The sequence below is a fragment of the Mastigoproctus giganteus genome, chromosome 10, assembly GCF_048544385.1.
Source record: "Mastigoproctus giganteus isolate SK-2022 chromosome 10, ASM4854438v1, whole genome shotgun sequence".
NCBI lineage: Eukaryota > Metazoa > Arthropoda > Arachnida > Uropygi > Thelyphonidae > Mastigoproctus > Mastigoproctus giganteus.
Window position 1 is genome coordinate 129578653 of NC_143584.1, and position 23206 is coordinate 129601858.

At 37.9% G+C, this 23206-nt stretch overlaps 1 protein-coding gene across 8 annotated transcripts in view; it reads right to left on the reverse strand.

Annotated features, from left to right (window-relative positions):
• LOC150079283 (ubiquitin carboxyl-terminal hydrolase 48-like) overlaps positions 1-23206 on the reverse strand; it is a 955076-nt gene that overhangs the window by 554992 nt on the left and 376878 nt on the right. For all 8 annotated transcript variants that reach the window (XM_090382262.1, XM_090382266.1, XM_090382265.1 and 5 more), the window contains 3 exons: positions 18692-18740; positions 18200-18243; positions 7557-7670 (listed from right to left, as the gene is read on the reverse strand). In XM_090382262.1, the coding sequence (XP_090238388.1) occupies positions 7557-7670; positions 18200-18243; positions 18692-18740 (207 nt within the window). The remainder of the gene's footprint in view (positions 1-7556; positions 7671-18199; positions 18244-18691; positions 18741-23206) is intronic.

Genomic DNA, 23206 nt, shown 5'->3' on the forward strand with positions numbered 1-23206 from the left:
TCTTGTGAGGAGCTTGCTTTTGATGATCATATTTGGTCTTATTTTTTCCAGGAAAAAGAGGGTGCCCAGAATCTGTACTCTCTTCTACGTCATCAGTTCCAATGGGTGAACATCTGGCCTCTGTGACATCTTCTGCATGAAGATCAAGGACTGTTTTGTCTTAAGCATTTACCTCTTCACTGTTTGAATTTGATTGTGGAAATTCAGTGGTGTGTTACATTTGCTGGTTCTTTGGTACTTTATCACGGTGTAATTTTAGGTGGAACTGAGATTGGGGTATTGTTTATTTCATTAACTAAAACAGGTTTATTAGTAAGTTGATGTGTCAATAGAACAGATCATGCCCATTCTGCAATGGACGTGTTACGCGGGATTGAAAGTTCTGGGTTACAACAGCTTGACAGTTTCAGGTAGCAGAAGTGTAGCTGTGTTTTGGCATAGTTACCTTGACTTCTTTTCTTGCTTCTTGGTATTATGCTTCATTTTCGATCTTATGATGTTGTATTTTTTTTTTTTTTTTTTTTTTTGTTCTTCTATTATCCACAGGTCACCTGATTTCAAATAAGTTATATGACCTGGAGTGAGGGGTGCTGGGGGTTTCAGGGACTGATGGCAGTCATTGTGAAACAGGTGGGTATATGGGATGTGTCAGGGTAACTAGGAAGAGGAATAGGTGCATGTATGCTTGCATGTATACCAATGCTAGAAGTATAGTAAATAAAAAAAATTGATGAATTTGAAGTGTTGGTCAAGACATCAAAGGCAGATATTGTTGGGATAGCAGAGACGTGGTGTCACACAGATATAAGGAATGCAGAATTGGAATTTGGGGAGTACAATGTGTACAGAAAGGATAGACAGGATAGGAAGAGAGGTGTTATGCTGTTAATTAAGAAAAACATAAAATCAAAAGAAGTGCATCCAGTTGATATAGATGAACAGTGTGCTATTGAGTCAGACTGGTGTGACATAAGCACTGCGAAAGCAAAAATAAGAGTAGGAGTGTGTTATAGGCCTAATGACTCGAATGAGTACAATGAACAATTGTACAAAGAAATAGAGTGGGCTAGTAAATCAGAATGTCTTATAATGGGGGATTTTAACTTCCCAGATATTGACATATCTGTGGGTTGGTCACTCACACCCTAATAAGACTTTTGTGGATTTATTTGATGATTGTTTTCTGCAGCAGCATGTTTGAGAGGCAACCAGAGAGGGTAATACTCTTTAGCATTAGTAGAGGCATATGATGCAAGAAAGCAAGCTTATTCAGCATCAGCCAAAAAAAAACAAAAAAAAAAAACACACCACTCCCATTTCACCTCTCCGTTTGCTCGAAATACCTGTCCAGTTGAGCCTTAAATTTGTTTAGGCTATCAACTTCAACAATAAGTGATGGAAGTCGGTTCCACCAACCAACCACCCGCTGGCCAAAGGCAAATTTCCGCACATCTATCCGACATCCGTCCTTCCTCAATTTGAATTTATGCCCTCTGAGCTGATTATTCTGAGCAAGATGAAGAATCCCATTGGCATTGAGCATACTCAAACCATTCAAAGCCTTATACACCTCTATCAGATCACCTCGCCGGTGCCTAGTCTCCAGCCTCTGTAATTTGCAAAACTTAAGCCTTTCTTCGTAAGAGCAACCCTTTGTTCCATTCACTAATCTTGTTGCCCTTCTCTGTACCCGTTCCAGCAGCTCTACATCCTTCTTGAAATGAGGCCTCCAGACCTGTATACAGTTATGTTGTTTGTTATTTTTGGTTTTTAGGAGCATTAGCAACTAAGGCCATATTGCTCCGCTGTATACAGTACTCAAGATGTGGCCTAACCATTGCCTTATACAAGGGAATAATCACCTCCTTATCCCTGCTAGAAAAATTCCTGTATATCATTGACAAGACACCATGAGCTACTCTTGCAGCTCTTCTGCACTGCTCAGAGAACTTCATATCTGCCTGCACAATTACCCCCAGATCCTTTTCATTCTCTACCACTGTCAGTGTAGTACAGCAGAGTTGATACGTTGCTCTGGGGTTACTGTTTTCCATATGTAGTACTTTACATTTGTCAATGTTAAACTTCATTTGCCACCTCTCAGCCCATCTGTTCAACCTTTCCAGATCCTGTTGCAGCAGCACAGCGTCAGTGGTGTCCTTAACAACCCTGCCGACCTTTGTATCATCTGCAAACTTGGACATTAAACTTGATATCCCATCATCAATATCATTCATAAACACCGAAAACAACAACGGACCCAACACTGAACCCTGAGGAACTCCACTAATAACATTAGTCCATGTTGAGCAGTGTCCATTGATTACCACTCTCTGTCTTCTGCCACTCAAACCATCCCCTTATCCATAGCAGCAATTTGCCTCCAATGCCACACTGCTCCAATTTGTGCAGCAGCCTTCCATGTGCAACAGTATCAAAAGCCTTTCTAAGATCCAAATATATAATATCAAAGTTATTCCCTGCATCCAGTTCTTTTGTGACTACATCATAGTATCCAATCAAATTGGTCAGGCAAGACCTGCCCTTAACAAAACCATGCTGCGTCTGAGCTATAACTGAATTCTTTTCTAGATGATCCTGCAGTGCTTCTTTATCCAGTGCCTCCATTAATTTACCTGGAACAGAAGTTAAACTAACAGATCTATAATTACTTGTGTCAGCCTTTGATCCTCCTTTGTGAATTGGGGTTACATTTGCACATCTCCAGTCTATGGGTACCTCCCCTGAGTCCAAAGAAGCTCTCATAATTATGGCTAGGGGTTTGCTTACTTCCTTTGCTGCCTCCTTTAATATAACTGGATAGATCACATCCACCCCAGGTGCCTTTTTTATGTTTATCCTCAACAATTTCTCCTCCACTTTCCTCTCAGTTATTACAAAATCAATGCCAATGTTTACTTTACCTACATCATTCTCCTTCCTGAATAACTCCTCATGCATGAATGTAGATACAAAATACTCGTTTAGATTGTTAGCCACCTGAGCAGGATCCTCAACTGTTGAACCATCAATATCCAGTGGACCAATCTGATTCATCCCTTTCCTTCTTGAGTTTAAATAGGTAAATAACTCTTTTCTGTTTTTATTTGCATCCTTTGCCAAGGATTTTTCATAGTCTGCCTTTGCCTGCCTAATCTCCTTTGTGACTTGGTTACAGACCAACTTATATCTATCATAGGCTTCCATGTCACCCATTAATTTGTATGTATCCCATGCATTTTTCTTCTCTGCCACATGTCTCATTAGTTCATCTGACAACCATTTAGGCTTAAACCTTGAACAATATTTCTTAGTTGGTATGTAAAGCCTGGTAGCCTCCAAGATTAGTTCCTTGAGTGCTTCCCATTTTGAGTTTGCTGTTGGTAACATCATCAGTTGGTCCCACTGTATAGAATTTAAATACTGTCTCAGACCATCATAGTCGCCTTTACGAAAACAAAAACCCTTCCCTTTACCTCTGATGGTAGTTACCTCCTTGAGTAAATCTCACTTCAACACACTGTGATCACTGCCACCTAGTGGTTCATTTATCTGCAGATTCTTAATGCATGAAGAATCACTACTGATAATCAGATCAAGAGTATTGCTCCCTCTTGTTGCCTCACGAACATGCTGATGTAGAAAACAATCATCCAATAAATCCACAAAAGCCTTGCTAGTGTGTGAGTGACCAACCCACAAATTCCAGTCAATATCTGGGAAATTAAAATCCCCCAATTATAAGACTCTCTGATTTACTGGCCCACTCTATTTCCCTGTACAATATCTTATTATACTCATCAGAGTCATTAGGCCTATAGCACACTCCTACTCTCAATTTTGATTTCCCTATGCTTATGTCACACCAAACTGACTCGACACTGCCCTGTCCATCAATGTCGACTGGCTTCACTTCCTTGGACTTTATGTGTTTCTTAACTAATAGCATAACCCCTCCTCCCCTCCTGTCCTGTCTATCCTTTCTATACACATTGTATTCCCCAAATTCCAGTTCCGCATTCCTTGATCTCGATCTGGTTATCAGCAGTGATCATTCGTGTATTAAGAATTTGCCGATAAAGGAACCACTAGGTGGCAGTGATCACAGTGTACTGATGTGGGATTTACTTAAAGATATAATTATCATCAGAGGTAAAGGAAAGGGCTTTTGCTTCTGTAAAGGTTAGTACAGTGGTCTCAAACAGTTTTTAAATTCTGTATAGTGGGATCAACTGACGATGTTACCAACAGTAAATTCTAGGTGGGAAGCATTCAAGGAATTAATCGTGGAAGCTACTAAAAGTTTCCTACCTATTAAGAAATATTGTTCAAGGTTTAGGCCTAAATGGTTATCAAATGAACTAATGAGACTTGTGACAGAGAAGAAAAATGCATGGGATGCATATAGATTATCAAGCAACTCAGAAGCCTATGGCAGATATAAGCTAGTCTGTAATCAGGTCAGAAAGGAGGTTAGGCAGGCATAGGCAGATTACAAGAAATCATTGGCAAAGGATGCTAAGGAAAACAGCAAGGATTTCTTTACTTATATAAACTCTAAAAGGAAGGGGATGAATCTGATTGGTCCACTTGATATCGATGGTTCGACTGTTGATGATCCAGCTCAGATAACAAACAAACCGAATGAGTATTTTGTATCTACATTACCACATGAGCAGTTATTAAGGTTTGAAAATGCCAGAAGGTTATCAAATTGTAGCAGGGTGCTTAATGATTTTGTAATAACTGAGAGCAAAGTGGAGGAGAAATTGTTGAAGTTAAACATAAGAATGGCACCTGTGGTGGATGAGATCTATCCAGTTTAGGCCTAAATGGTTATCAAATGAAGTGACATTTAATAAATGACATTCACTTTTCACTCCTTTCGAGGAGTTCAGTGTGTTATGTGGTGTGGCTTTTGACTGGAATGCAGTAAAACTATATTAAAGGAGGTGGCAAATCAATTAAGCAAACCCTTAGCCATAATTATGAGAGCATCCTTGGACTCAGGGGGGAGTCCCCACGTACTGGAGATGTGCAAATGTATCCCCAATTCACAAAGGGGGATCGAAGGGTGACACGAGTAATTACAGACCAGTTAGTTTAACTTCTGTTCAGGGTAAAATAATGGAGTCACTGGTTAAAGATGCATTGCAGAATCATCTAGACAAGACTGCAGCAATAATTCAGACACAGCATGGGTTTGTTAAGGGAAAGTCTGGTCTGACAAATTTGATATTAGGGTTTTGCCAATGATATATAGGAATTTTGCTAGCAGGGAAAAGGAGGTGATTATTCCTCTGTATAGTACTGCATATCCATTTAGTACTGCGTACAGGTCTGGAGGCCTCATATTAGGAAGGATGTAGATTTGCTTGAGCGTGTACAGAGAAGGGCAACAAGAGAGGCTTAAGTTCTGCAAATTGCAGTGGCTGGAGACTAGGCACCTGCGCAGTGATCTGAATGAGGTGTATAAGGCCCTTGAATGGGTTGAGCACGCTGAATTCTGATGGGATCTTTCCACTTGTTCAGATTATGAAACTAAGGGGGCATAAATTAAAATTAAGAAAAGACAGATGTAGAATAGATGTGCAGGAATTTCCTTTAGCTGGAGGGTGGTTAATTGCTGGAACAAACTTCCATCTGTCGTTGTGGAAGTTGATAGGTTAAATAAATTTAAGGAGGAACTGGACAGGCATTTAATGGTCTGATTTCTTATTTTTTTTTTGGCTGATGCTGCGTAAGCTCGTACACTTGCTTTCTTGCATCACATGCCACCACTACTACTCTTGCAACTTGGACATTCTGGAGACTTTGCTGTACACTCTGCTTGTGAATGATTTTTTGACCCACAATTAGGATATTTAGTTTTGCATCTACATGTCATTTGAAACATCTTAAGGGATTTGGATCGCACTATAAATGAATTTGGCAGTGCAGATAGCCTACCTCAACTGAGGTTGGCAATTAGGTGTACTAAAAGTCAATATGATATTTCCTGTTGGAACTAGTTTGTCGTCCTTCCAGATCATTATTTATCTTGCTTGTGTTTACTTTTTCTTCCTGCAATTCCATGACTATTTCCTCTTCAGTGACATTTAATAAATGACATTCACTTATCACTCCTTTCAAGGAGTTTAGTGTGTTATGGCTTTTGATTGGGATTTCGCTCGTAGAGGATATTTTTAATAATAGTTCAGAATGCCTTTCTCATGTGGTTTCAATTAATAGATTTCCTGACTGGAGTCGTTTTACTATTTCTAGTGTACCAGCCGCATTTTCAAGACATCTCTGAATGACAAAAGGAGAGAGTTTGCTTACTGGCTGAGTCGATAAGGAATTCATTATCAGAAAGGCTGGTGGTTCTGAATTTTTTTTGAATCTGTTCTCATTCTTTTAGTAAGACTGATGTCGTATTCCATTCTGTGGGTGTCAGTATGTTGAGAGACTGTTGGATTTAGTTGTGGATATGCATCACAATCCATAATTGCTCGTTTTAGTCCTAGGAGAGAGACTTTCTTCTCACAGGTTACTGGCTTGTTTTGTTATTTGGTTTTTAGGAGCATTAGCAACTAAGGCCATATTGCTCCGGGATATGTGGTGGTCATTCCCTGACCTTTCCGCATCCTCCGTATTTGGTGGTGATGGGCTCGAACCCTGGTCCAATCAAGAAGCGTGTGCTATGCACTGCTGCTCCTTCCCACCTGGCTACGGAGGTGCCAAGGTTACTGGCCCTGCCACATGGAGGCAGGAGCCAAACAATCAGAAGAAGAGAGCATGTTGCAAATGGTCAGCAGTAATGTTGCGACCAGAAAAGGAGTTTTGAAAAGGTAGTACTTGCCCTAAGAAACACTAGAAATCACTTTGAAACTACTGCTTGGCATTTGGGGCCTTAGCATGGGTGACCACCCTTGCTACCTCCATGTATTGGATGATCGCCAAAGACTAAGTTAACAAAACAAGCTCAGTTGTTCCGCAAGTTGACCAAGCGAGAAAACAAAAAAAAAAAAAAAAAGGTAGAGAGTAGTATACCATTAAAAGTATGTTGCATTAATCAGATTAAAATGGCAAAGTTCCAAAGTCATCAATATAAATCCCTAAAACCCACCTAGAGCCTTTTAAGTTATGAATTCCAAAAACTGTGCGAATCAGTAAAATTTGTGGCAAACCTGTTTTAATGAATAAACAAAAACAGAAAAGTCCAAATATTTGTAAATGGAGAAGGTTTTAAAGTCGATTTGATTGTTTCTGTGAGTAAAAACTATAATTTCTGGGTAAGAGAATTTTCCTCCTCAGTAGCCAATTCACTCCATACTGGTGAATTGGTTACTGAGGAACATATCTTAGATTAATACTGATAAAGCACATGGTTAATATTAATCCTTCAACGAAGCTCCATACTACTACTGGCATGCAAGAGTTCAAAAAAGGTTTAAGGCTTTATATTTTAAATTAACAGAATAATGAGTAATTATTACCATCAACAGACAATAACCATTTTCAACATACTGATAATGAAAGATTTGCTAATTCTTATTCAGATGTATAAAACTTACGAGGAAACTTTCTGCTTCAAAAGACTACTGATAGTCTTATGTTCTCTTTGCAGTCTTCCTTTAATATGAAACAGCTGGCACCTTTCTTCCACACATTTTCTGCAGAATGCATCCCTATATTGTAAACAGAAAAATCTTATTTATGCTTAAAGGTTTTCTACTATGTATTTAATGATGTGCCCCCCTTTATTCCATATTCCCTTGTTATTATATAAAATTTTCAAGCATAGGACAAGTTCAACAGAAACCCATTAAAAAGCACTTGCTTGTGATCAGTTAGTCTGAGGAAATATCTTCATAAGAGAATTAATGGTTTCCAGTAAAGTCAATCACAGATAACCTGCTGTGGCTGGCTATCTGCCTACCTACATAAACTGTCCATCTTGCATCATTCAATGTCTGACAACTGCCTTCATCTAAAAACTGTATAAGAGCATGATTGTCCTATTTGAAAAGTAATGGAATTCAATATTCTATAATCTGACATTCATAGGTCATCTAATCTATATTATCGAGTATAAGTTGACTTTTTGAAGTACTAAAATTTCATTTAAAATTTTAAGGAAGTTTTTTCCTCCTCCCCCTTTATTTGATGTATGATTGAAATGAGAGTTGGCATGTTTTCCACTTAATTTAGTGTTATTTTGCACTAAATAAGCGTTAATTGCAGGATGACCCACTGACACACCAGTAGAACATCCTGTTAGATGAATTTCTGAAGTACAAGGTTTAGCAATAAAGTTCCTGGACTGGTTATTTGGTTTTTTTTTAGGAGAATTAGCAACTGAGGCCATATTGCTCCGGGGATATGCGGTGGTCATTTCCTGACCTTTCTGCATCCTCCGTATTTGGTGGTCACGGGCTCGAACCCCAGTCTAATCAAGAAGCGTGTGCTACGCACTGCTGCTCCTGCCCACCTGGCTACGGAGGTGCCCTCCTGGACTGGTGCAACAAAAAGAATGCAAAGTGAAAGAGCTCAAAAATGGTTTGATTTTTATTCAAAAATGTATGTACTTATTATGCCATTCTAAAAGTTTCTGAAGAGAGTCAGCAAAAGTGTCCAAAGAGATAATGTTCAGGTCGGTGGTTATATTTTTCTTTATGTCCTCAACATCCTGAAAAAATCTCTATCCTGTGAGGGCAGTTTCCTCCTTGGGAAAGGAAAGAGGAAGAAGTCTGCTGGTACTAGATCGAGTGTGTAGGGTGGACAGTTGATCTGTACAATGCTATGTTTCATCAGAAATATCTTCACACCAAGTGTGGAATGGATGGAGGCAATTTTTGTGCAACAAGAACTAGATGCCTTTCTGTTGAAATTGTGGCCTCTCCAGGGAAATGCACTTCAATAGTCTTTGAAGCACCTGAGGTCAATTTTCATTGACCTCTCCCCTTCAGGTACAAATTCCTTGTGAATTATACCATTTGTTGAAAAACACAATCAGCATTATCTTGATCCTGCACTTCTGTAAACAAAACTTTTTGGGCCTTGGTGATGATTTTGAAGTTCACTGCATGCTCTGACACTTTGTCTCTGGGTTGTACTACTAAAACACACAACATAATCTCTGGTGACAATACAGTCAAGGAAATTAGGATTGTCTTGACAAGTCTCAACAAAGAGTGTCATCAACGATGACGCTCTTTGTTGCTTCTACTCATTCATGAGGTCATGCAACACAAATTCTGCACAGACCTTCCTTTTCCCTAAATATTCATACAAAATTTCATGAATCCCCTCTGTATTCATATACAACTCATCAGCCATCATTCTGAGGGTCAAACGATGAGCTCCACAATTTCCTAACTTTAACAACTCTGTCCTCATTTCGAGAGATTGATGGAGTTCTTGGGTCATCGTGAACATCCTCACACCCATCTTTGAACTGTTTATACCACACACTGGCACAACTTATGTTTCATCAACATAAGCAGTTTTTAACATTTTATACATTTCTGTTTCTGAATTTCCCAGTTTAAAGCAAAATTTGATATTTGTTCATTAGCTCCACTGTAAAATTGTGACATGGAACATTAATGCTACTAATGAAACTGCTGATTGTTACTTGTAACCAGCCAGACTATTGAACAATGTCTGTACTACCATCTGTTCAAGGAAGTTTGAATTACAGTATACCACTTACATTTATTTTCGAACTCATTGAACAAGATTGCAACAGCACCAGTCCTGGAATTTTATTGCCACACCTTGTATAATAGGTGATGAGACTAATTAGTCTCCGCACATGTTATTTTGTTTGATAATGTCTGTCACAATGAGTTTTCTAACAATGTTCAAAAAGTAAAATAAAATTAGAGAACTTCCCCATATTGTTTAATATTGTGTAATAATGAATAATTAGAGATAATGTCTGTAAAAAAATTCAGTAACCCATATAGGTTACTCCACCTTATGAACTGCCACTGATGAAGAGGCAGAATAATATCTGTTTCAACTTATTTTTTCGGTGCTGCAATATAACATGTTTTGTTTTTATCCATTGTTCAGGTTGCTTTTTTGCATAGTAAGAATCTATTCAAAAGAAACCTTCAGGATCATTTTCAAAAAAATAAAGTCCCTTTAATCTGCCATTGATCATTCAGGATGTACGCTTGTATAGAAGGAACCACAAATTGAAGGAAAATAAAAGCAATCGTTCCTGTAATAAAAATTCATAATTTCTATCAGATATAGATAGGAAATGTAGAAATTGTACATGCATTTTCTGTATGCCAAATAAAACTTGTTTGTAAGTGTAATGAGAGCTTACATAATAAGTTATCTTTTGTCAGAAAGAATTGTGAAAATCAAAACAAAATTGAAAGAATTGTAAGATATTTCTTGTACATACAATATTATTTATCTAATTGATGTGTAAAACACAGGAGGGAAATATTTCTTAGTGGTCCACCAGTAGCTCACTCTTGCCGCAGTGACCAGATACTCAGCAACCCACCAGCAGGTTGCTCTATCTGACAGGTAGCTAATAAGAAAGAAATGTTGGTTCTTGCAATAAATTCAAATATTTCCCTCCTACACTTCTTACATACACTACAAGTTGTAAGCTGGAGAATGTGATGAAACATCTTTTTCTTCAGACATTAGTAAAGATAGCAAAATAATAAATCATAGCACAATGGGTAACTTCCCCAATAAACAGTCACTGAGTGGCTCTCACTGGCAGCATACTCTAGCATTAACACATTAAAGGCATAGGATTAGGATTAGAAAAAATCCATGAATTAATATCAATGTAAAATGTATATTTACACAAATATATATTGTTGCGCACCTTTTAAAACCCAAGAATTTGTCTTTGAAATGTATATTTTCAAGATGGTTAATTTCTCATAGCAAATGCACTTCATATTAACACATTGCTTATCAAGAAACCAATTTGCAGTACAGTACTAAACAAGAAACAGCTGTTTTATAATCAAGGCCTCCCATACACATGTAACATCAAAAACAGTAATTTCATGTTAACACCTGTTAACAAAATGTCACAATATAAACTTAAAAAACAAGGTGGTGACTTATAGATGGAATACATGATGAAGCACAAATTTTCGTATCAAAATGTACTAAAGAAACTTTAGAAGTCAATTTATATGCTGGAATATACAGCAACTTTCTGCTAATAGACACATCAAACAACTAAATGACATCATGGTCCAAACTGCTGATGAATATATAGTGTAGAATGATGCAGTATTCTCAAACAATGAACTCCACACACATTTCTATTAAAACATCTTTTCTCTTACAATTACAACATAAATTAACTCAATAGTATAATATACCTTTTTAATTTTATTTTATTTCAACAAATATGAATATTACACTATAAACAATTAACTTTTGCAGTTTGGACATATTTTCTACTGATGGTGCTATCTTATTGTTGGTGAGCAATAAAGATCTCATACTATACCTTCTTTTTGTTTTTATAGCTGCATAAATGAAAATATTTTCGGCCTTCCTTGTCAATTTGTAGCAGTTTCAGTATTATCAGCAGGCTGCAGTACTGATGCAAATATTTAGTTTCCTAAATGAACAAATTTTAACTTTGTTGAATGAACTTTGGGATCAAAATATTTGACCATGAAGGTTACAGAAGCTACCAAAAATTAGAAAGTTCATCTTAGAGCTGCTTCTCATTTGTATTACAGGTGAAGTGAGTATCACACATTATATCTGGAATACAAGTTACTTCCAATTTCAGTCTCACCACTTTCACCCTCACTCTCTTCTATCGGAATTTGTGCAATTTGTTCATCAGTTAAAATGGCATGTATATGTATTCTTAAATTGATAAGTAATATTTAAATTTAATTGCTAAGTCTTAAATTTAAAGTGATAGCAAACTTTTGAATTAATAAATGAGTATTTTGCATCTACATTCACACATAAGGAGTTATTCAATGAGGGGAATGCCAGAAGTTTATCAAACTCTAATAGGGAGATAAGTGATTTTGTAATAACTATAGCAAAGTGGAGAAGAAATTGTTGAAATTAAACATAAAAAAAAAGGCACCTGGGGTGGATGGGATCTAACCAGTTATATTAAAGGAGGCAGCAAAGGAAGTAAGCAAACCCTTAGCCATAATTATGAGAGCTTCCTTGGACTCAGGGAAGGTCCACATGGACTGGAGATGTGCAAATGTATCACCAATTCACAACAGGGGTTCAAAAGGTTACACAAGTAACTATAGACCTGTTAGTTTAACTTGTGTTCTGGGGAAAATAATGGAATCATCCCTGGTTAAAGAATCATTGCAGGATCATCTAGACAAGACTGCAGTAATAGTTAAGACACAGCATGTGTTTGTTGAAGGGAGGTCTTGTCTGACCAATTTGATTGGATACTATGATGTGGTCACAAAGGAACTGAATGCCAAAAATAATTCAGGAAAGCTTTTTACACTTTTGCACATGGAAGACTGCTGTACAAATTGGAGAGATATGGCATTAAGGGTAAGTTGCTACAATGAATAAAGGGATGGTTGAGGGGGAGATGACAGAGCATGGTAATCAATGGACAGGACACTGCTCTTCGTGGACAAATGTTATTAGTGGAGTTCCCCAGGGTTCAGTGTTGGGCCCATTGTTGTTTTGTATACTTATCAATGATATTGATGAAGGTATATCAGGTTTAATGTACAAGTTTGCAGGTGATACAAAGGTTGGCAGGGTTGTTAACAACAGTAAAGACAGTATGCTACTCTAACTGGATCTAGATAAGTTGGGCAAATGGGCTGAGAAGTGGAAATCGAAGTTTAATATTGACAAATGCAAAGTACTGCATAGGTAGCAATAACTGAAGAGAAATGTACCAACTGTGTGGTACTACACTCAAGGAAGTGGAAAGTGAAAAAGACCTGGGGGTGATTGTGCAGTCGAATATGAAGTTCACTGAGCAGTGCAGACAGGCTGCCAGGGCAGGTCATGGAGTCTTGTCAATGATATATAGGAATTTTGCTAGCAGGGACAGGGAGGTGATTATCCCATTATACAAGACAATGGTCAGGCCACACTTAGAGTACTGTGTGCAGGTCTGGAGGCGGCCTCATTTTAGGAAGGATGTAGAGTTGCTAGAAAGAGTACAAAGAAGGGCAACAAGATTGGTGAGGGGAACAAAGGGATGTTCTTACCAAGAAAGGCTTAAGTCCTGCAAATTGCAGTGCCTGGAGGGTAGGCACCTGCGAGGTGATCTGATTGAGGTGTATAAGGCCTTGAATGGCTTGAGCAAGCTGAATGCTGATGGAATTCTTCCTCTTGCTCAAATTAAGAACCCAATAGGCACACAGATTCAAACTGAGGAAAGATAGTTGTAGAATACATGTGCGGAAATTCCTTTAGTCCACGGGTAGTTGATTGGTGGAACAGACTTCCATCTTTTGTTGTGGAAGTTGATAGCCTAAATAAATTTAAGGCTGAACTGGACAGCAGGCATTTGGAATGAATGGAGGGGTGAAATGGGAGGGTTTTTTTTTTTTTTTTTCCTTTTTCGGCTGATGCTGCATAAGCTTGCTTTCTTGCTTCATATGCCTTTACTAATGCTAATGCTAAAATAAATATGAATAATTAAAACACTAATATAAAAAACGTTTATCCAACTTAGTATTATAAAGAAGCATCCTTCATAACATACAGTAAAAGTTACACATAAAGATGTCAAGTAGTTCAACTAACTCCGACCAACGTTACTTACCATCTTTTACAAGAAATCAAATAAAAAAAAAAAAAAAAAAAAACACAGCAGAGATTAAACAAACGATTAGATGACTAATATTAAATAAATCAAGTCAGCTCCACAGATGTACCTGTGTTACAATCTGATGCAAAAATTCTAAAACTCTGATATCTCACACAAAAACTTTAACCACAGTTATGATTTCAGGATTAAAAATAATATTTCACCCCAATTCTAATAATTAACATGTTTCTTAACCCTTTCGGCAGTATATTTGTTGTGTAAAATGAGCCTTCCAAATTGAATTTTTATAGTAGTGAGCTCTGTGGAGAGTGTTTTTCAGGAATTTTGAAAATTTGTAAAAATAATAATTTTCTCATAAATGCTTTTAAATGTTAATGTGTTCTTATTTTGACTTTACTGCCTAAAATTGGAGTAAAATTAGCGTTAAAATTCAAACTAAAGTTAAAAAATTCATAAAATGTTTGTAAATAAAATGAGTCATTTTTTTTTAATGTAGTAATATCTTCTACATCTATTTATCTATTACTTGCTTCAGCTTACCAAATTCTGGATCTGAATTCCACAGAAATTCTTCAATTTTAGGTTTGTAAGCACAAGAGTTATAAGGGTGACATTTCAGATGAGCAGGAAGATGATGCTAGGAAAACAAGCTTAAATAACTTCAAAGGGTGTGTCAGAGTAGAAAAATAAAAGGAATAATAAGATTTAATTATATACACAGTAATGTCAGGAGTGTCATAAATAAAATGAGTGAATTCAATCTCTCATTATTTCTATTATTTCAGCATTAGTTGGTTAGGACAACTAATGCTGAAATAATAGTTAGTGTTCTCCACAGAAAATTTTGCCAGCCAGATGGCATTATGAAATAGCCAGGTGGGAAGTGTAATACTTTGCAATATTATAAAAATTTTCTGTTATTTATAAATGATTTAAGTGATCCAGAGCAAAAATTAATTGCATAATTTGACATTATATGCTCCTGTTGCATTGACATTGATTGCATAGTATGTTTGAATTAATATTGTTCGAGATCAGTGAGCAGTACCATATGGTACTGTGAGAATCATTTAAATTTTAGCCAGGTGGTCAGTTAAATTCACTGGACAGTGCACCCATTTGATAAGTCCTGGGAGAACACTGATAGGGCTAACAAAAATGTGGTTTCATTCAGAAATAGGGAAGATAGGAGTGATGGAGGAGGGGGGGGTCATGCTTTTTATCAAAAACAGCCTGAATGAATGCCTTATTATGAGTGATTTTCAATTTGTCCTTAAATAATTTGAGCAAGTGGGAGGGGAACTCACCTTGGGGAAAAAATTTTAAATCAATTGAATGACAATTATATGTATCAGCATGTCAGGGAAAGTACAAGGGGCAAGAACATTCTAGACCTTATCATCATCCAAGTACCAGATGACATCATGAGGTGACAGCACAGGCACCATTATCAGGGAGCAATCAGGGAGTTCTAAGTTTTAATTTCAGGAAAGGAGATTACAACAGCATAAGATGCTACATAGCCTCTATCAACTAGGGAGATAGTTCAAAGAATGCAATTACATTAGAATTATCTTTAAAGCTATAGTGTATAGCATATAGTGTTTATTGTCCAGCGGCACCAGGGTTCCCCCTACAAACCATGAGGCATATTCTGTGACACAGTACAGACTCTGTAAATGCCAGAGATAGCATAAGTTTTAGTTAGTGTAAGTTTACAATATGTAGTGTTGGGTTTTTTTGGTCTGTTGTTCCTCTGGAATTTGGCTGCCAGAACACTTGTGGGGCCCTGCATTTTTGTCGTCCCTTCAGGGAGGCAGCCAGGTAGAGCAGGAGAGAGTTCTCTGGCAGGACAAACCCTGGGCTGTGCCTAAACTTGCCAGGAAGGGTCCCAACTAAGGGGGAGGGACCACTAGAGGAGTGAAAACATGAAAAGGAGGGGACAGTGAAAGCGAGGGAATAGAGCAAGAAGATTAAGATAGGCAATAGGAAGGCAGTCCACCTAGAAATAGGAAGTTAAAGGGATAAGGAAAGAGCCCATCCTCCCTGGGGAGACTGTCAAAAGAAGTGAAGGGTTTGTGGTGGTAGGGTCCACAAGGTGAAAGGGAGGGAAGGAGAGTTTGTGATCGGGGGAGATTAAAAGCATGGAGCCAGGGTACCCTATGTGGGGGAGGGAGGTCACACTGAGGACAGTGGTTCTCTGTGTGTATTCTAACGCCAATCAGACCAGGTATAGCTGGTGTCAGCATGATGGCACAATACAAACAAGCTTGGGGGGGTTGTTCCATGTATGTTTCCCCCACTGCAGTCCGACTGGGAGGGTTCCTGCCAGAACAACAAATAAAAATCATTCACTCTTCACAACTATACGACTGCCATGCTAACAATTACACAATTGAACTTTGTTTTGTTTTATATATGTATATATATATATATATATATACAGGGTGATTCACTACCAGTGCAACAAACTTGCAGGAGGTATAGGGGGCACAAAGGCAAATCGGAGTCACATAGCATTGCAGGGTCCGAAATGCCTTCGTCATGCGGTAGAGGACGTTGAACAGGAGGTCGAGTGAACAGCGATCTCGCTGGAAGTCAGCATTTGCGAACTGATTCCCGAGGCAGTAGGATGTACGAGTATTCAAACGTTGAACTGGCCGACGTGCACCTCGCATATGGAGCTGCAGACTGTAATGGGCGTGCTGCTCTGTGCTTGTACCAGGAACTTTCCCGCACAGGCGTGCTCCTCATCATATGATTTTCGAACGTGTGCACAGAAGGTTACGTGAGACTGGTTGTTTCACGAGAGGTACCATGAATCGAGAGCGAACAACGAGGACGCCAGACAATGAGGAGAATGTCATACGTCTTGCTAAAGGCAATCCAAGTATGAGTACTCGAGCAACAAACCAAATGAGTTCGTACCATCTGCAATGCATCCAATCATTGGAGCCTGCGGATCATCCACTCCGGAGGACTTTTGCTACTTGGTTTCTTCAACAGAAACAATTTGCAAATGCTGACTTCCAGCGGGATCACTGTTCACATGACCTCCCGTTCAACGTCCTCTACCATATGACAAAGGCATTTCGGACCCTGCAATGTGATTCCGATTTGTCTTTGTGCCCCCTACACCTCCTGCAAGTTTGTCGCACTGGTAGTGAATCATCCTGTATATATATAATATATTCAGGGGCAGCTGTTGAAGCACATATCATAACTATCTCAATCACACTCACCATCTTTCATTCATGTAGATGCTCATGAATGGAGCACAGTTATCATTTCCACCTAAATGAATAGTTACTTGACAATTGCACTTTTTTTATAATCTTAAATCACAATACATTGGGGGATAGCAACCCCAAAATAACTTATACACTTGATGGGGTCGAACTAAAATCACAGTAAAGGAAGAAAGGGATTTGAGAGTTAAAATACAGTTACACATGAAGTTCTCTAAGCAACGTAAATTGAAAGGAAGGCCCATGGTGTCCTATCAATGATTTATAGAACATTAGCCTGTAAAGATAGGGAGGTCATGATGTATAAGGCAATTGTAAGACCACACTTGAAATATGGTTCAAGCATGGAGACTGCACCTAAAAAAAGACATCAAACTTCAACATTCTTGAAATGGTCTAAAGAGAGACAATGCACCTGGTAAGACTGGCAAAAGGGCACCCATGAGCAAAGATTTCAAATATGTGAACCTACAGAGCTTGGTAATTGAGCATCTTAGGAAGACTTGTGTGAGGTAGATAAGGCACTGAAAGGAGAAAGTAAAAATAAATGACAGTGATATCTTCACTGTTACGATTCAAGAGCTGGGGCCATAATTTAAAATTACAGGGGGAAGGAGAATGTAAAATAGATAAAGGTAAAAGTTTTGTTGTTATAAATGATTCCAGAACTAGGGGCCATATATTCAAATTATGAGGGGAGTGGGTGGAAAGAGGGTTGGACTGAATTGCAGGAAGTTTTCTTTTAGCCAGAAAGTTGTCAATTACAAAGAGCTGAAAGCTTAGAGAAATCCAAAGGTCAGCTGCGTGTAAAACTACATGAAGGGTCAGTTATTTTATTTTTTAATTTATTATTTTTTAAAATTATTATTATTTTTTTTGGTTGGTATGCAGCAAAAGCCTTCGGCATGCTTGCACCATATGGCTAATACTAATCAGACAACTGGGATCAATAGGTGCTTCCTTCTCCTCAGATTTTCAGAGCAATTTTCATGCTGCTAGGTCTTACATTTAACAAACACACTGTTTAAAGTGACCTTCAAAGTGTATATCTACATACATACCTCCAAGAGCCCATACATGAAATGTAGATCTACACACATACTGCTGAAAGGGTTAATACATAATGAGAAAAATGCTACTTTGATATGTTTATTAACAAAATATTTTCTTTACTTGCCTGACTCTTGGGCTACCGCCATACTTTTCATATATTATATCTGCCTGTAAAAGTTAAATATAGTTAACTTTACAGTAGAGCATTCTAATGATAGGTAAAAAAAGAAAAAAGGGAAAAAAATGCAAATGTACACATATGCATAGGTAGTACCATAAATTAATTAATCCACAATTTTTATTGTATTTTATTGTACTGAAAGGCAAAAATCTTTTATGATAAATAAAAAAAGTACTACATATATATAGTATATGGCGTTTCTAAATTACACCAAAAAATTATAGTAGTTCTAAGTGGCTAAACTAGCAAACAAGTTCACACGATGCAGATTTTGATTTCCCTTGCACTATGTTCTACAAATCAGAGAGCTACAAAAAAAGTACACTGATGCAATACTGATGGGCACATACATTTGAAAATATCAGATATGTTCCATATCATTAGTTTAAACCACTTTTTATTAACACTGTCAGAAAGAATTTATTAAAAACTTACTGAATCACAACTGATACATTTCATATTGACGACTTTATCAGGATGAAGTCTAAAAGCAAAAGTAAAACAGTATTAAAATTTTTACACCTTTTAAGATAAACTATGAACAAAAACAAAGTTTTAAATAAATATGATTAAGACCAAATGGTTTTGGAACATTAAGTATAATCAATTTACTCCTCAAGAAAAAATAATGTAGTTACTATGAAAACAGAAACATTACAAACACTAACCAAAATTATATTCAATTTTTCACTTCAATTCTTTAGTTTCCAAATGGTGAAAATCTGCACAAATATCCAAAGAATATTTGTGCAGGTACTTACAATACTTACAACTGATTATAAAAAGTTTGCAGTGCAAATTTTTGTAAATTATCTGCATAAATATAATACCTGCTAATTTTTAAATTTTGAAAAGCTGGAGATCAGATCAGATAATCAGATAAACAGGAGTAAAGGAGGAGATTTTTCTTCTTTCATAGGAAAAAATCAGATTGTTCAGAAGAGCAAATTATTCAGAAAAAGCACGATTTTTTTAAAAATCAAAATGCTGAGGGCTGAAATTAAATTTCACTGACAATGTAAACGTATGCCAACATAAAAACAGACATAGGACTTTTTAACAGTGTGATATACTTTCAAGCATTAGCTTACCTAGGATTTTTCCATCTGTGAATTTCTATTTGAATTGTCAGAAATATAATGGTTGGTTTGGTTTCTGTTTTACTGGTGCAAAAGCAACTGGGGCTATAGTGCACCATGCCATAAAAAAAAAAAAAAAAAAAAACAGGATTTTTGGTAACCTTTAAAAAAAGTTACCACATCAAAATATATACACAAAATTTATACACAATATGCAGACTAAAATATATACACAAAATTTATACACAATACGCAGACTAAAATATATACACAAAATTTATACACAATACGCAGACTAAAATATATGAACAAAATATATTACATATATTTGTAAAAATTTAAAAACATCTGTGATGTGGTCATTGTCAGATAAAATCTGACTGAGTGTATAAGGCTCAGTCAGATGGGTAAAGGCAGTAAAATATACTCCAAGCATAGGTAAAATTAACACAATTAAAATATGGCTTATAGCTAAAATGGTGTCACAAGACTCAGACATAGGAGCATCATAAGCCCTCAGCAGGAACGAGTGTGTACGATGACTGTATCCCATGTGGAGTTGAGCAAGAACAACTTCCTCACTACAATTCCTGTGCAGCTGCCATGTTTCTATTACAGGCTTTATCTGATTTAATTAATTTGTTGTCTGTCTATGCCAGTGATCTCCAAAGTGGGGACCTAGAACAGGACCAGACATATCCTAGTCCTGTTCCACCAATCCTTTTTGCATAATATATTCTTCATCTCCCTGACAATAGAGTCACTAACAATAACTAGTTCCTGTGGGACCAGCATATTCTGCCTTGGAGATTGCCACTGTGTTGCCTGATGCACAGTAGTGAGCTCTGGTGTTCAGTTGGGCAGCTGAGAGCTTGATGGGCCCTTCATATTAATTTCTTCAAGGGCATCTACCATACACCTCAAACTCTCATAGACACCCATCAAATGCTGAGTTGGCACCTAATTTCTTCACATTCTCTGCACACACCTAGCACACACAAAGACATCCCCCTTGGCTAGATCACGTCCTGTTCTAGAAAGGTCTACAAACATTTCACATATTTTTTTAGACTGTGATGCATTGGAGAATTGTCCCCTTCGGTTCTCTCCGAGCCACAGCACTCCTCTTATTTTGTGCCCGTTGCATTGCTGCTCTAGTCTGGGTCATGATTTCGTTTAAGTATAATTTAATTAACAATGAAATTTAATAAGATTAATAAATTTTTCTGATTAATTGATAATACTATACTAATCTAACAGATTTCTAATACAGTGCTACGTATTTCGCTATCTAGTTTTACGTTAAACCTTATGATATGAAGTTCAGGATTTATGTTACACTATTCCGTAATGGCAGCAAGTTACGAACATAAAATCTATGGACGCTTAAGTATTAATTTTCAAAATCCCTATCTAAATTCAAAATAAACCACAGAGCTTGACTAGAACTATAAATCTACTTACAGAAAATAATTTAGTATAACAGTTAAGTCAATAAAATGACTAAATATAAATAAAAACTTAGCGTTTGCCAGAGCTCCAAAAATCTTGGCCAACACGGCAATAACCTCATCCTCAAGATTACTGACTCATCCCCTTCCACTGATGCTTGCACTACCCCACAGGGGGATGTGTCTATTAAAATCCCTAAGAAGTAAGAAAGGGAGAGGCAACTGCATTACAAGATCATCAAGGTCTTTCTAGAGGATGTCAGTCCTAGGTGGCAAATAAATAGAGCAGATGGTTAACAAAAATCCCATTGTAAGTTGAACTACAGCATCAATGCTGGTTGTAAGTAGCAAAGGCTGAAATGGGGTCCGGTTGCCCACAAGTATAGCCACTCCTACACGAGCAGGTCCATCCGCAATTCTATCCTTACAAAAATTTTTAATGTTATGAATGGTGGGGGTCATCATTTGCCTTTAGGTAATTCTCCTACAAGCAAAAGCAAACTGGCTCGTGCTTTTGCTAGAGGACCTTGATGTCATTAGTACTTCCCTGGAATCTATGACAATTCCATTAAAGGAATTTGGCCATTATTTTGACTTGGTGATCCATCAGATGGCTACAACGGTGCTGAGGGCTTACTTTTCTCAGTTTTTTGGGAAAATATGGATGTTGTCCTGTGTCCATTTCCTTCTCCACAAAGCCTTCCAAGAATGAAGCATCTGGAACCTCCTCCTCAACATCCATTTTTTCTTGGGAATTATGGGGTATTTCAGGCTTCTTGTTCTTTTCTCCAGCAACTTCTTTTCTTACTGGTGGAGCATTAAGAGGTACAAATATGGCGGTCGCAACTGATTATTTTTCTGTATGGGTTTTTGGTAGCGTGCGATAGGAGTGAATGACTCTTTCAGTGGTATAGTAATTTCGGTCTAAGTTCCAAAGGAACATCGCCCTGCTACCTTCTCAGCGTAGGTAGGTTTGTTTATGTTCAAGGGTTTAACTGCTTTTCTTGACTCCTGATATCATATGTTCAGCTCTGCCTTTAGTCTTTGAATTTTTTTTTTTTTTTCTTTCCACCTCTGGCATGCTTGTGAATAAGAAGGGTGCTCTCCTTGGCAGTTAATGCATGATGGTTTTGAAGCTTAGATTATGTTATGGTTTCATAGTCCTTTGCAGCACAGCGAGCACATGCAAGGACTCTGCGACAAGCCATTCGCGAGCATCCATATTTCTGGCACTTAATGCACCATAAACAATTTGGTACATACAGATGCACTGGACAGTCAATATAGCCAGCTTTGATCTCATTACAAGATATTGGTGAAGGTTATTTCTGGTGGGAAAAAGTTTCCCATCCCTATGTGTGAATATACGTTTCGCAGCTGTCACTCCTTTGGATTTTAATTCAGAACAGATTTCCTCTTTAGACACATCCATCAGATTCCATTTGGCGATGACTCCAAGAGATGAGTTCAATGTCTTGTTGGGGGTAACAGTGATCGGCATTCCCCCACAGATGTAGCTCGGAGGAGCTGTTCTGAAAATTGTCACTTTTTTTGTCTGTACAAGTACGTTCTAAGTGAAACAGTTTGACACATTTAGGAGAGCCTACCAACTCTTCCAAACCCTTCTGGATAAAGAAGGGTGACATTTTTCCTAAGGACTTCTCACTAATATAGTGAATTGTCAGGTAACGATAATTTACTACATTGGACTTGATATCACTTCTGTTTTCTGTCTTTTAGCAGAAGTGACATCATATGAGTCAACAGTCAAATTTTCAGATAGGGACTGGGTTGCAGCCCCTAGAAGAAATACTTTTATCAATATCCATAGTTTTTTTTTTATTTCTGTTCAGCGCCCAACTTCCCACTCACCACAGAGTCCAAATGGGATGACCAATACATGGCAAGCAATAAATGCACTCGGGGGTTGGATGCCAGGGTTACCTAGACATCATACCCGCACCACCGCCAGCCTAAATCCTGTCCCTTGGACCACGAGGGGATGGACACGGCATTGACAGGGTTGACCCTTACAGGCGAACCCACTAGCCGATTAATCCTAGCGGTCCATACAGAACCACCCATCTTGGCGAAGCAGGGGCCAAAGTGGTGTGTTGTGAGCCCCTCAACCACCAGAATCCCCTTTCTGAATTTCCATAGATCTCAGCACATGGCAAACACACCAGATTCCTATGATGTTAGTCTGAAACCTAGGTTGTGGATGCTGGATCCCCAGGCGCCTCCGTAGCCAGGTGGGAAGGAGCAGCAGTGCGTAGCACACGCTTCTTGATTAGACCGGGGTTCCAGCCCGTCACCACCAAATACGGAGGATGCGGAAAGGTTAAGGAATGACCACCGCATATCCTGGAGCAATATGGCCTTAGTTGCTAATGCTCCTAAAAACCAAACAACAACAACAA